Source organism: Oryzias latipes, chromosome 11 (assembly GCF_053564925.1).
Source record: "Oryzias latipes strain Hd-rR chromosome 11, Olatipes_Hd-rR_3.1".
NCBI classification, from domain to species: domain Eukaryota; kingdom Metazoa; phylum Chordata; class Actinopteri; order Beloniformes; family Adrianichthyidae; genus Oryzias; species Oryzias latipes.
The window spans coordinates 11682340-11697582 of record NC_136247.1 but is presented as its reverse complement, the minus strand read 5'-3'; the positions used below and the strand labels follow the sequence as shown (position 1 = coordinate 11697582).

The 15243-nt window shown below is 39.1% G+C and overlaps 1 protein-coding gene across 2 annotated transcripts in view; it reads left to right on the top strand.

Moving 5' to 3' along the window:
• si:ch211-57n23.4 (immunoglobulin superfamily DCC subclass member 3) overlaps positions 1 to 15243 on the top strand; it is a 25944-nt gene extending 10701 nt beyond the window's left edge. For both annotated transcript variants that reach the window (XM_078954765.1, XM_004074293.5), the window contains exons 2-14: positions 2114 to 2419; positions 3375 to 3519; positions 3876 to 4006; positions 5380 to 5517; positions 5593 to 5751; positions 7903 to 8068; positions 8781 to 9031; positions 9111 to 9275; positions 9440 to 9628; positions 10430 to 10543; positions 11365 to 11488; positions 11582 to 11696; positions 12587 to 15243. In XM_078954765.1, coding sequence (XP_078810891.1) covers positions 2188 to 2419; positions 3375 to 3519; positions 3876 to 4006; positions 5380 to 5517; positions 5593 to 5751; positions 7903 to 8068; positions 8781 to 9031; positions 9111 to 9275; positions 9440 to 9628; positions 10430 to 10543; positions 11365 to 11488; positions 11582 to 11696; positions 12587 to 12655 — 1998 coding nt within the window. In that variant the 5' untranslated portion in view covers positions 2114 to 2187 and the 3' untranslated portion in view covers positions 12656 to 15243. The remainder of the gene's footprint in view (positions 1 to 2113; positions 2420 to 3374; positions 3520 to 3875; positions 4007 to 5379; positions 5518 to 5592; positions 5752 to 7902; positions 8069 to 8780; positions 9032 to 9110; positions 9276 to 9439; positions 9629 to 10429; positions 10544 to 11364; positions 11489 to 11581; positions 11697 to 12586) is intronic.

Below are 15243 nucleotides of genomic sequence, written 5' to 3'. Positions count from 1 at the left end.
ACTGATGATTTGGTCAGCAAATCGGGGTTTGGGGGTTTATCAGCCTAAACACAGCCAGGTTAGCAGCAGTCGTCCAGTCGTCTCTCCTGACAGCATCTGCTGAGTAGGATGACCCTCATTACAAAGGAAGCAGATGCTCGTGTCTCAAATTGGTGGAATCTTGTCTGGCCACTTGACCCTTTTGCAATATGAAATTTATTATTACCTTTTCAATACATTATTTCAGATTTGAAGCCCAAGTCTTGAGTCTTTTATACAAGTAAAACACATCTGTTTTTTCATTTTCATTTCAAAGAACATCAGCAGAACATCAGCAGCCACATGCAAGGTCTTCAATTCCTGCTGTGATTCTGAGCTAACTTTGTTTTAGAAACTGCTGTTTTGCTCATGTCTTTTAGAAAACATTACTTTTCAAATATATAAGAGACTTCTCTTCTTTTTATTATTTTATAAATTTGCAGATTTAAAAATCCAAAATGGTGATGTTTATGAGTTTATTTGCCAATTAGTCAAAAAAGTAAATATTCAAAGCAGACTAACTAAAGGTAAAAAAATGCTTAAGTTCATTTGCTGAAGCTTTGCAGCTCATCTTTAAAACAGTTTTACAAAATAAAAAAATTTGACACAAAAAATGTATGAGATATACTGAAAAGGGGATCCCAAAAGTGACCAAACAACAATGAAAAATTTGGGGCGACAGAAACAAAACCTCTCTGCAACATTAATATCCTGCAAGTTCAAGTCCAATGGTGATTGTCACGAATGCACAGCTGGGAGGCAAAGCAGCCATTGTTGTGGCTCAAGGCACTTTGCATTTGAAGCCACTATCAGCAAAAAAACACAGACAAAAACTGGAAAAGACTGGGGGTGTCGCCTGGGTCATGGAGGAGAGGACACAAGGGGGGAAAAGAAAAGGTCCTGTGGCATGGGAAAGTCACCTCGGAGATGGGACTGAAAGGATGGAAAGAGGCAATAGGGGTCAGCTGGATGTGTAAAGAAGGAGCAGATGGTGCCCCACCACGTACGGTGGAGGATGGCAGTTCTAGCGAAAAGTCGCTCAGGGGTGGGTGCAAATATGCATAGTCACAATACCATTGTCTTTGTTGGCCCTTGCTTTGGTGCGGGCTCTTCGAACTTGACCTCAGCAGCACTCATGAAGGATCTCGTCTGCATATACGCTGTTGTTCCCTTCCACTGACCAAGTTTCTCATGCATGTTAATGTTTCTCAGCCCTCGTGGCTCAGAATACTACTTTAATTGGATCTGTTGAATAGTTCTCAACAAATTTGAACTTTCAACACGCTAAAAGGGCTTATGAGTGAGACTTCTTACATGCCTGCAAAAATCAGATAATAGGGAGTAAACAGATGTGTGCAAAATGCCTTTGGAGGTGCGCTTCTACTTCCAAAGATTCCAACAAAATCCTGGTCTACATATGTTAGTCCATTGATGTATTTTGCACAAAACAGATTGATATATAACTTGAATCGATCCCACGATGGTGAAATTGATTTGTTAACATAGCTCAAAAAACAAGAAAATAAAGAACAACAGGTAACAGCTTATAAATAACACAGTGAAGTATCCATTGTCTGTGAGGCATTGTAAAGTATAAGAGCTCCAATGTCCATAAGGATTGAAGTTTTAAACTTTCCTTACATTCAGAACCTTTGTCTCAAACATCTGATTTCTTTCTACAGACCTGTGAAGACACAGGTCACTAAGATGAATGAACCAAAAAAAAAAAGATTATCTGAAAAAGCAAGATAAATAGTCTATTTGGATACGAAGGATTGTACCAAAACGTTTGTTTATCCACCATTTTTACCTTCTTCATCCTGATTAGTACTTGGGGTGCTGGAGTCTAACTTAGTTGTGTTTGGCCAAAGGAAAAACAATACCTGAAATGACTGACAACTCAAAAAATAGAAGCAAACAAACAAAATAAGAACCATTTCAGTTTGCAGAACTTAAACATATTTAATGTGTTCTTAGATTGAGATTGAGCTCTTAGATTTTAATAAAAATGAAACCCTGTGACTGGATCTCCCTATTTTGCATCAAAATATGACACAAAATAAAAATCTCCCTAACTGTTTTTTTCCATGTGCAGGTGTCTGCTGGGCCTCAGATCTGACATTCTTGCTGCAACCCAGTGATGTGATTGCGGTGAGGGATCGGCCCCTCATGCTCGACTGTGCGGTGCAGGGCGAGGAACCCGTCTCGATTGTATGGCACAGAAATGGTGTGCCTATACCCAACAGCCAACGGATTCAAATACTAAAAAATGGAACACTGCTAATCCAAAGATTCCAGAAGCGCAGAGACGGCGGCTACACGGACGCGGGCGACTATGACTGTGCCGTTCAGAACCGATATGGTCTGCTGGTCAGCCGCAAGGCCAAAGTCCGATTGGCATGTAAGTCACTAGCAACACTACAAATGGGGGAAAAATACATGTTTTTCTGTAAACACTTCTTAAACATTACTACTACGAATACAATTTACTTTCCCCACAATTCGATTCAAATTTAGATTTTTGTCAGGGTTTTGTTTCAGATCAATATTTTGAAAACAGCAAACAAAAATTCAGAAAAAAAACAAAAAACCTTAATAAATGTGAATAGCTTGGTGCAGTGAGGTCACAGCATCAACAGCAAATACACAGAAAGGTTCTTAAAGGCAGACTTTATCCAGTACCAATTTACTACATATATAATTAGAATTTTTTTTACAGCTAAAATAAAAGTTTTCTATGTAATGGTGAGTATGACATATACCGGTACTTTGCTTTGAAAGAACAAAATGCTTCATGCTTATCACATCTGTTAAGCTTTTCCATCATATTTGTGGTTCTTTAATGGCAACACACACAAGTAGAACAGACACAGAATGGCTTTAACCGTGCTATTTTTATGCAGGGGTTCCCCTGACTTAAAGCATTGTCTTGCTCTATAATTATTATTTAAGCTTCTCAAACTAAAGAAAATCTTTTTGGACCAGAGAAAATGTCTTGTATGCACAAACCAGCAGTACTCGACTAAACCCCCACCATGTGATTCCATTAACACCCCAACACTAGTAATGGTAATGGTCCAGGTGATCTATAAGTTGCCATACAACAATGGCCACAGAGATATGTTTTAATTTGTAGACAGTGATTATGAGCACTGATTTATTAGAAGTCAGGGGGGTAGGTGGATGTCCCAGAAGCGACAAAGCTGTTTTAGGCTAAATTTTCCACACATAGAACAACAGTCAGAAGTATTCCAAATTTTCAAAAATAAAGATAAATATTTAGATGGATAGATTTCAAACAACTGTTTAGTGTTAAAAAAAAAAAAAACATGTCACTTTCCTGTTTTGCTTCCCAGTTCTTCCAAAGTTCCACACTCATCCAAAGTCCATGTCTGTGGATGAGGGCGGCGTCGCTCGGTTCCAGTGTCAGATCAGCGGAGTACCTGAGGCCAACATCACCTGGGAGAAAGACAGATTGCCGTTAAATACTTCTGACACCAGGTTAACATCAACCTTACACATAACACAACCATGAATTTCATCTTTTTTATCTACTTTTTTTGAAGTCATTGTCATTTTGTTGTCTCCTTAGGAACAACAAAAAATGTTAGAATAAAATTTAATTTTCACAGACTTTTCTTAGCTCCCCTACTGCTTAATTACTCAAAATCCTTGCATGGTTCTGAAGGCATCATGAGATAGATTGGTTAAAGGAATGAAAGAAACCTTATAAAGGACCTGCTACAAAATAATACTTTTGTTGTGCTTACAGGGAATGAATATCTGTGATCTTGCACTCCTCTGGTAATTCTCTTACATTTTTGGATACTTACGGTCACATTGGCCTTGTCGTCCAGGTACACACTCCTTCCAATGGGAATCCTCCAGGTGATGGGCTTGAAGCAGGCAGACGCTGGAGTGTTTCGCTGTGTTGCCACCAACATTGCAAACACCCGCTACAGCCAAGAGGCCACGCTTAATGTAACGGGTGGGTGACACATATTTGGGATCGTCTGTGGACAAGCAAAGCACAGTGCGTCTGCAGTCATGACTAATGTAGATGCTGATTCAGAGAAACACTTTCACTTGTCTTTTTCTACATTACTTTCTTGAAACAATGTAACACATTTTGCTTTTGCGGTTTAGGCCTGACCCCACACATTTCCTTCCTGAAATCTAAAACCAAATGAATTAACTGAGATTCTGATGGGGAAGTCCAGATTTGGCACATGGTTGCAGAATGGTGTTTTTTTTGAGTGCATTGTGCTAAGAGTTCAGTTTTTTGGGGAGGGGTGTTAGGACGCAAACTTGAGGCTTTCAGGTCCCTCTGATTTAGCGTACCCAGAGTTTCTTTAGACCGTTCCATGCTTCTCTGTGAAAGAACAATTGGAGGATTCCTATTCCGACATGTCTGCATATCAACAAGCAAACCAGGGGCTAAAATGACATAAATGTGTGAGTTTAATGTGGAAAAATCTGTCCTGACCTTTAGCCAATAGGGCACTTTTGGGATGAATAGGAGCTTCAACATGGATCTTTTCGTCCAGCATCGGCTATTTAACTTCATAAACGTGCTTTTTGGATGAATGGCCAAACATTTCCAAACTTTTTAAAAGCTTTTCCAGAAAAGTTAATTCAATTGTGAGGATGGCATCATAATTATGCCAGAAGATTACAGGTGAATATAGATTTCACATGCTCTTAAAGGCAGATCAGTCAAATATTAGCAATATTGTGTAAAAACTCATTCTTCCTAAAGCTGAAACCTCACAAATCAGCTATTAAGCATGATCCAAACTTTTTACGGAGAACATTTCTCAGATCATTCAGGACTTATTGGTAATTTTAGGAACAAAATAGACCCAGACTTCTTACAAAGTATGTTTTGTGAAATTTTGTGATATGATATGAAAGGTTTTCTTGTTATTTTGTTCAGGTTTTTTTTGTTTTGCAAGCCTTTTTTAATCTACTAAATATTTACTCTTTTGCTAATTCGACAAAATGCTTCATTTAACTTGTGTTGATCTGCTACTTGATCACCACTTACCGCAATATTAGACGTGCTGAGCGAGTGCTAATTGTTTTCCATTTAAACATCATAAAACTCATTCCTACTATCAAGTTTCAGAGTTTTTGTTCTCTTGAATCTTACCCTGTTAAGGTCCCGATTCAACTCTCTGTTTTTATGGGAGTTTTCTTTATACTGAACCCTTTTAAAGACCTGCTGGCATTACCTAGTTACTTAGTTTTGTTTTTTTTGTTACAATTTTTCAGTTTTTTCGAAGGACAAACTGACCTTTTACCAAATGAGCCAAATGTCTGCCTTTTACTTGAATTCACATTTTTTCTCCACTCCTGCAGGGGGAGTTCCAAGAACCTACATGGAGCCAGTCATTCTGTCTGGGCCCCAAAATCTTACCATCACAGTCCACCAGACAGCCATCCTGGAGTGCATCGCCACAGGAAATCCAAAGCCAATTGTTTCATGGAGCAGGCTGGGTACATTAAAACATCTAGACTGTTTATAAAGAGTTTGAAGCAAGACTTTTGTAACAATTTCTTTGTGCCCGTTAGATGGACGTTCAATTGGTGTGGAGGGCATCCAGGTCTTAGGCACAGGTAACCTGATGATCTCAGACGTTTCCCTGCAGCACTCTGGCGTGTATGTATGTGCTGCCAATCGACCGGGCACTAGAATGCGGCGAACGGCGGTCGGACGCCTGGTTGTTCAAGGTAAGGTCTCACAGACCGTGGTATCTCATCCCAGCTTTTATGCCACAAACACAAAGTTTCTCTGTGCTTCTAAAATCCCCTCCAAGCCCCAAAAAGTTGATGTTAAAGCATCTTGGATCAAAAGATGCAAGATTATTTTTTATCCTTTTAAGAGATTTCTTAGTTGTTCTTAATATTGATGACAAAGCCAGACTTTCTGAATATCAGTCACAAAGATTTAAAGCACATTTTCTTTAAAAGGTGAAGGTCTTCAACTAAACCCCTTGTGTTATTTTCACCTTTGCCCTTGGTTGTTAGTTAAGTCAGAGACTCTGGGGGCCTGTGTGAGGCAAATACTCTCTAAGACAATATTTCTTTTATATTTTAATTCAAAACACTGTTTATTTCTAAAACCTTTAAACTGAATTTAAAAATGCTCCATGTAATGAAAATGATTTGCGTTCACTCACTCAACCCATACTAAGTGCTTTCATTATTCAAAAGTGTGCAAAATGCATCCTCAAATTTATTAACACATTGAAAGAGCGAAAACTGTATCAGCATTAATGTAATAATCAATCATAAATCTTTGAATCTGCAGAGCATAATTCATCTTGAAATTAAGTGTTTGAAGCTCTTCCTTCATTTCCATATTTGTGTATAAATCTATGTGTTCTGCTTTCAGAATATTTAAGCACATTGATTTTTTCTTCTTTTGTGAGTGTGTGACTAAAGAGAAGAACCTTGGTAGAGTCGTGTTAACCTATATAGCACTTTTTTTGTGCAAAAAATTTAATACAAGTTAAAGACAAAATAATACAAAACAATGCAAGTGAGGTCCACATAAGGAGAGATGAAATGGGGGATGTCTAGATGGTCAATGCACTGTGCAGGTGGGGGTTGTCTTGCAGGGGGAATGGTGCAGGGCTTTGACCTGCAACCCCTTGACCCTGACAGAAGGGTTAGGGACAGATGCCTGTGCAAATGGCTGAAAAGAGGGAGGAAGGGGAGTCCCTAGAGTTAGGACACCGTAATAAAAAAGGGAGGTGAAAGACAAATGGGGTGTGGTCTGTGTGCAAAGGTCAAGATCGAAGCAGTGGGGCTCGGCTGTCATCATGGAAAGGGGCTCAGCGTATGTGCGGAATAATCTCTCATCTCTATTCCTTTTTCTCATCCTCACTTCATTTTATTTCTTAGTGTTTCAAGTAGAAAAAAAACCCAACATATTTGAAATCAAACCCCTGAACCGTAAAGTTTCCCTAAAGCAAATGCTGTAACTATTAAGTGAAGGTAATGAAAGCCCTGGGTGTAGAAATGACTAATTGTTCCAGTGCTTGCTAGGCGTTTCTCAGCTGGATCCATCCACACTTGATGTGAAGATCATTTTTGAGCCTCAAATCAGGTTTTTGAAGACTCAGGGGGACAAATATGATTTGGAAAACCAAAAATGTTGTGATCCATTTCCTAGATTTAGTCACAAACAAAGACCAGTTCAGATGTTTTCTTCCTACAACTTAGATAATATAAGATAAAGACACTTTATTGATCCTAGCTTGAGAAATTCAGTATCAATTTACTCTCTATTTGAACCCTAAACATGTAAATTAAAAGTGTGATGACTTATCCATTCTCTTTTGCTGAATACTTTTGGCGAAATCGATTCAGCTGCGAGACCTCCTTTGTTCACAGCGGTGGAAGTCCTAACTTATTCAAAGTAGGATGAGTGAGAGGCAGGGTGGAGGTCAATAGATCAATTAGATGCACAATTAGATGCAGGGGAGGGGGGAGGGGTGGCTGAGGCCTTCTGGTGCTGAGAGCCAATATATTTCTGGTGTTCTTCAAATGCTGAACTTGGTTGTTGAGGGGGCAGTGGGGGTCAGCTGGTGTGCGTGTTGTTGTTTTGATGACCCTCCCCCCCACCAAAAAAGGATATTTCCAAGTGTTAAAGTTATGAACGGTATTCTGATTGACTTTGCAGTAACTGAATGCAATAATTTGCAAGTACAAGTACATTTCTAAAAATGCAACCCAACTGAACAGCTGGAAAAAAAAAAACATTCCCAACTAGAAACAATGCTTCCAACATTTTTACAAGACCTTTATTTTGGCGACGGTAATAGGTCTGTGACCCTGAAAACAGACTGACATTTGGCTTTTTACTTTTCTGTGAAGCCCCACCGGAGTTTGTACAGTGGCCACAGTCCGTTTCCAGGCCAGCAGGGAGCAGTGCGGTGTTCACTTGTGTGGCCCAAGGAGTCCCAGACCCCCATCTCATCTGGCTGAAGAACGGCAAAATCCTGACGCCTGGGCAGAACGTTAAGCTGACAAATAATAACAGGTAAGATAAGATGACTTCAAACAAGAGCAATGACCTGTGCACTGTTACTGCTACCTTTTTTTAAATCCCACGCTGATCATCTTTTGATCTATTGTAGAAGTATTCCCAGAGATCTTTTAATGATGAGTATGCCGTTTTTACCTCTACCTGTGTTGTTTTCTAGGACATAGTTTCTGGAGAACTGCAGTACTATTTTTTTTAAATATTCACTTCTTGTGGGTGGGATCCCCGGTGCAGAGTAACCAATGTCATCCATCTATTTAAAGGCTCCCTACCTGTTTACAGCCCCTCACAACCCCAACCTAACATTACTGGTGCAACAAAAATGGCGAGCAATATTGGAGCTATCCAGCAACACAGTTTAGAGTCAGATACCAGCTCAAATAACGAAAATTATAAAATAAAAAAATTAAAATTAAAACTATAAGCCGATGCATGTAAATGGAGCAAAGCCGGGAGCTTGTGGCTTCATTCTATGTCAAGCTTTCTCAAAATGCGTTTTTGTCTGACCCTGATTCACAATGATTTTAATGGAGAAATACTCAGGTTGGCCTATTTTTATTTATATCCTCAATCATAAGAAAAATGCCACAAGAACATGGTAAAAAGATCTTCAAAAACATGATTTTAGTCAGAGTCGGTCTTTAAGAACTTCTGGTTTTTCACAAGCTTTGGTATAATCATAGTGTTTCTGTGAATGTTGTCATTGCAGCACTTTGGCCCTGACCCAGATCATGTCAGAGGACGAGGCCATTTACCAGTGCATTGCAGAAAACAGTGCCGGAACCAACCAGGCCAGCGCCCGCCTGGCTGTAACCCAAACTAAAGACTTACCCGCCGCTCCTCAGGGGTTCACAGCGAGCGGCCTTTCCACCAGCACTCTGCAACTCACATGGAACCATCCTCCCGCCAGTGACATGGACACCATCATCGGATATGTCCTGCACATCTGCAAGATTGGTGGTGAGTCTCAGAACAGCAGAGAAACGTCCTTTGTGTGTGACTGCACACAGCTATGTGTCTTTGTGTGTGTGTGATCTAGAGCCTGAAAGCATGGAGCTGCAGGAGGCTATAAGCAAAGGGACCTTCCAGTATGTCGTCAGCAACCTGGAGCCAGCCACCACCTACTCCCTCTACCTGAAGTCCTACTCCTCATTAGGAGCCAGCCAGCAGTCCAACACTGTGGTTGCCACAACACTAGGAGGCAGTAAGGGCAACACAACCGCATGAGAAATGTGTTTTCCTTTAGAAAAACATGTTTTTATTCTACACTTTTCAGTCATTTAAATTTATGTAAAGACCATAAAACGCTAGTTCTTGTAAATCTAGTCTATTCACATTAACTATACTTTCTATTACCTCTTCTTTTAGTTCCTCCTGCGCCTACCTACTTTACCAAGGTGTTGAACTCCAGCACTGTGCAGGTTTTCTGGGAACTCCCCAGTAAGCCTGGTAAAGCTGAAGGGTTCAGGCTGTCCTACCGCAGGGTCCCTCACGCCGACTTCCAGGACACAATTCAGTTCCCAAGTCACATTAATGCCCACACCATCTATAACCTCGGTAAGTCTGCTTTGAATTATACGTGGTGATGCTTTTGTTTTTTAAAAGAGACTTACAACTGAGAGCAATGTGAGGTCTGGTGTCTTGCTCAAGGACACAGTCACTGCTGTGGTTGGGAGTTGAAACCCTAACCATGTGTAATTTTCTCTACATCTGGCCTTTTACATTACTGGCACCATTAAAAAGTATATCTTTGGTAAGGATTTAAGGCTTTTTGAGCAAATTAGGGAACAAAAAAAAGATGATTTTAAAAATCATGAATAACCTTGTAAAAATTGTTTCTATTTTTTGCTTTATTAATATATTTTTAATAATTTTGTGGGCTGGCTGTAAGTAAAAGCTCTAAATGTGTGATTCATTTATTTTTGGATCTAAATATTCAAATAGGAAAGATTTCTCGGCTGACAATATATTCTGCTGATACACTTATGCTCCTTAAGCAAGTCTAACTGTTTTGGCATAAGTCTGTTTACACAAATAGAGAATGACACTTCATTGTTTTTTAGATGATTATGATTTTCAAGAGACACATTTATTTTAGGAACTAATATTCACAGCAGTTTGTTAGAAATTTACCAAGGAAATTACAAAACTACAGATCTACTTTGAAGAACACAATCATACAAAGTAAATTACTTTATTTGAGGATGTTCAAACTTGTTTTTGAAGAACACAGACTAGTTTGGGGAAACATCAGGATTTCATTAAATCATTTCAGAAAACCATTGAATAAATCATTGAGATTTTGTTTGACCGCACAATCAAATACCACTGCTTTGTGCTTTGTGCCCAACATTACAGAACCAGGTGCTGTGTATGAGATCAAACTGGTGGCCTACAATGGAAACGGAGAGAGTGACTGTTCAAAAAGACTGGTGTCCCTTGCAGAACATGGCATGAGTGACCCAAGATCTGGTGAGTCTGATTAAAAAAAGTAGAATTTTATGACTTGAAAGAATAAAAAACTGACAAAAGTGGCAACATATCTCTTATTGTAAAAATTACCTCAAACAGTTTTTCACTTGTTATATATATGTTTTAAAAGTACTGCATTTATTTATCACTCATTCTGTGAGAAGTATGATTCCTTTCAAGTCTGGGTCCTCCATCAGTGGCCTGGGAGCTTTAGGGTTCTTTGGAGTATCTGTTGCTGATGTTGATGTTGCCATCACATTTCTGCATCCATCACCAGCTCTACTATGTATGATGTGTTAACCATTACCATTTTGGTCGGCCTGTATCTTCAAGTCCAACAGGATCTTGGCTTGGTAAATTCTCTACTACCTTTGGTGGTGTCTTCCAACTTGATCTTGGACTTCCAACCCATACTATGCCAACCACTCAGTTACAGCATTTTTGTCAACATCTTACACTCTACTATAATGAACTAGATTGTCTCAGGGACACCATTGCAGAGGCTGAACAGGAAGACAAGAAGTCATGCAGACACTTTAATAGTTGTGCTTCAACAGCACAGAATTGTAATAAGAGTGTTTCTAGTTTTACCTTGGCTCACTTAAGCCCCATGGGAAGAACAGTTACCAGGAGCTTCCATAAAAAGCCACACTGCTCAAGCAATAAACAGTCATTTTCTAATGAAAACACCAATCATTCCCTCCAACTTCCTTTTTTTCTATTGGGGTACCATAGATGTTTAATAGCCATAGTTGTGGTAAAAGACCAAGGTACAGTTGTATTTAAAGATTTCTGATCATTCATCTTTTCATCTTCAAAAGGAAACAGTCTGTGCCAGTGTGGGGATGCAGAGACCTCTCTGGGCAGTGCTGTCATTGGGATCTACATTGGCACCGCCTGCATCATCTTCTGTGTTGTTTTCCTCTTGCTTGGATACCGCCATAGGTCAGTGCACCTGAACATCCAACCATGCTCTCTCTGCAAAACGAACCATAGAGTTTATTTAAACAACATACTGTTGTGCTGAATGTGTTGCAGTCTGTTCTGCAGTAAAGGTAGCCAGGACAGCTGGTCTGTTCCAAGAACCAATGCAGGGCCCAGCGACAGTCCTAAAGATGGAGCAAACTGTTCCCGGGTGGAATCTGAGGCCCAGGTAACTGTTTTATGTAAAATACAACTACACAACACTTCCCTGTGTCTTCATGAAAAGACTATTTTCTGTTAGATGTAAGCAATGCAGGGTTTGCTGTATCTGAAATCACTTTCTAGAACATCGTGTGGACTTCAAATGACAGCTTATGTATTTGTATAATAACACAATTGTTTTTGAACTGTATAAAATAGTTTTTAATTTGTTAGATTGGGATTAAAACCACACACATCTCAACCATTTAACCAGATTACATTCAAAGTGATGCAATATTTCATCTTAAGGCCATGACACACAGCTACTTCTTACATTGTGCGCATTTCCCACTTATGAAACTTCAGCCTTTCATGACATACAAAAATGTTTATTGCGTATGTCATTCGTCGATATGCACAGATGTCCAATGGGTCTTTACGTAAATCCAGTTTTGAGCCGTTTAAATTTTTATCTATTGCGTGTGCGGCGCACATGTCATGTTAAAATGACATATTTGATACACAAATCCCTAATGAATTTTGGCTTTTACGTTGATTTATGTGTTCTTTGTGTGGTTTATTCAAACCTCTTCTGTGGTTTTAATGTAGTTAATTTGCGATTCATCTGGGAAAATTTCACGTAAAGATCACAACTTTTCTCACTTTTTCCATGCTAATTAACGTATGACCAATTTTCATTCGTGGAATATGGCCAAAGTGTACATAGTGGCTGTCTGACACTGCCTTTAGATAAAATGAGTCGTGTGTTTGCAACTAAGTTTTAAAGGTTAACTGATAAATAATGTAATAACAGTAAAAATGGAAACTTGATTTAATTAATTTAAGTGTAAGATCTGCTTTAAATTACTCTACCAGCACTAAAACTGCCTGTTTTTGTGCTTCTCTCCCTGTTCACAGATGATTCAGTCAGCACATTGCCAGGTTGTGACTGTGCAGCATCCTCGGTCTGGCACGAGTAACGGCTGACACTGGTCAACGATCAACAACCAAATCCCTTTTTTCCTTCCCCCATCAGCCTAGATTCCTCTTGGTAAACTCAGGTCTGTCCCCCGCAAACAAAATACTCCAAAGGCTGTTGTTGCTACAGTAATACTCTGGTTTCACACTCACTGAGCTCATCCTTCTGCTTTTACTCAAACCAAAGCTTACTGCCTTTAGTGCCTGTGTACATGGATTTGTGCATGTGGAAAAAAGCAGTTCAAAAGCATTGCCACTCCGGACTGCGGAGTCTTTAAGCATGTACCCCAAAGAAGTGCCCGTTTTTCAGTTGGGTGTTCATTCCATAACCAAAATGTTTCATCACTCAGACCACTGATGGGGATGCCTCACTGTATTCAATGGTTTACAGAAGCCAAACATTTGCACCTGGCTGGAATATTCCGTGTAATCTGTCGTTGCAGCCATTGTGAGAACTATTCCAACAGCCATGCGACGCTTAGCTACTTTTCATAACTGTTTTTATCCTCAAAAAAAACCGACCTCTACCTCTTCTGTCTCTGAGCTACAGCTGAGACGTATATAAACCTAACAATGCTGCTTGTGCCTGTCTGCAAAACCAAAAATCCCCCCCCTGTTTTTTAAAGAACCTTTCCTTGACCAGTGACAGTCAGTGCCAGACACGACCCGAGCTTGTTTGAAAAAAAGCTAGGATGACCGAAAGCAGGAGAACCAATCCTGGATTTGGTCACAAGTCGGAGCCTTTTTTCAAAGATCTACGACATGATGAAAGTCTTCAGCGCTTCCAATTCAACGTCAAAGAAACCAAAAACCAGCATTTGGTGTCACCTTCACACCAGCTGTTTTTCTACAGAAAACATTTCTGACGATGTCTGAAGCCTGGAAAGGATGGATCACAAAGAGTGCACTGTAAAAACTATGAACCTCTTCACTTATAGAAACCTTCTGGCCCAGGAAGGACCGTCAAAGGAACCTCGGTCGAGCTGCCAATGAAGTTTATTGGGGAATGTACCAAAACGCAGGAGCACAAAAGCTGTTCGTCTTTCCAAACTGTTCTATGAAAACTAAGCTGAATGATCTTTAATGCATGTCTTTCTGTTGCCTTTTAGCTTAAGACATAGTCATCAAAGAGTTCCTTATTGAACAGGCTTCCTCAAGCCTGAAGTGCTTTAACTGGCCTTAAACCAAAAGAATTTCATTATGATTTGGCTCCCAGTTTTCCCAAGAATCTGTTCAAGCCCTGTAGTATGGACAGCATTCTAGGTCCATTACTTTTTTTTCCATTCACTTTTAAGAACTAAATAAAAACAAACTATCCTTTTGAAATAACAGGATCTTTGCCAAATATTTAGCTACACAGACAAATTTAACCAAATAACTGTATAGTTTTAATATTCATTGAAGAAGCCTCATAACCAAAGGAAGAAACATGTGTGTGAATAGAATGGTGTGGGTGGATAGAAACCTGCAGGTAAACCCTGCAAAGGCACGTAGAAAAACCTACATAATGACAGTCTGAGCTTTTTGCAGACTCCAAAGAGTCCTAAACTAAACAACAAAACCAAAATACTAACTACTTTGTTTGTTGAAGTATTTTCTCTCCATACAAAAATCCTTGCCCAAACAAGAAAGTGTATTTATTATTTTTGTTTTACAGTTACATTTGTGTATAATGACACGTTTAAAGGTCAAACTTGTAATTCTAACGGAATGCATTTGTTGATTTAGTTTGATTTCTCCGAGTCCTTTGCTGAGCTTGGTGGGCACACATATTGCCCAAACAATGTAAGCAACTGAAATGATTGTTATTATTGTCTTTATTCTTAGATTTGTCAGTCCTGATGCCTGTAACTGTTTAAACATGTTCCTTCTACAGATGCTGTGAAAATGACTTGTAGGATTGTTTTGTGACGCGATCAGAGCCACATGTCCACTGAGTGATACAGTTCAGTTTGGTTCAGAACATTTTGTTTATTTGCTGTGGAATTGCAGTGCTGTGTTACCAAAAAATCTGGAACAATTTGTAAAATTAAATGACAAAAGCACAGGTTGTAGATGATAGTGAGCATTGGAGTACATCAAAGCGTCCACATGTGTTTTTCCCATGTGGTGTGGATGTTACCCTTCTTTCTGTCATAACATACAGACTTTTAAATTCTGATTTTATAATTATTTTTACTGGCTCTGTACCACTTGGTGAAAATGGCTAAAAAAAAACGTTAGTTTGGGAACTGAAGCTTTTTTAAGCAATATTCCCTTTTTGCTTTAAACAGATTGCCAATAGAAAAAAAACATTTTTTAAAGAAAGAGAAAGTAGAAAATTGTAGCCAAATTTAAATCTAGATTTCCCTCTCCTGTTGTATCCCAAATTTTTACTGAAGCTTTAAATGAAAGAAAAAACAGTGATTGCAGAACAGATTCTCATAAACAACTTGTAAGCTTAACATGTTTTCTAAAGATGTTGTTTTACTAGTGGAAAAGATTATTTACAGGAAAAAAACATCAAACTTACCATATTTTTTCTCTATATTTATCTCTGAACTGCACACTGTCTTTTTCCTCTCAAGCCTAAAACCAAATAAAGAGATTTAGCTTAA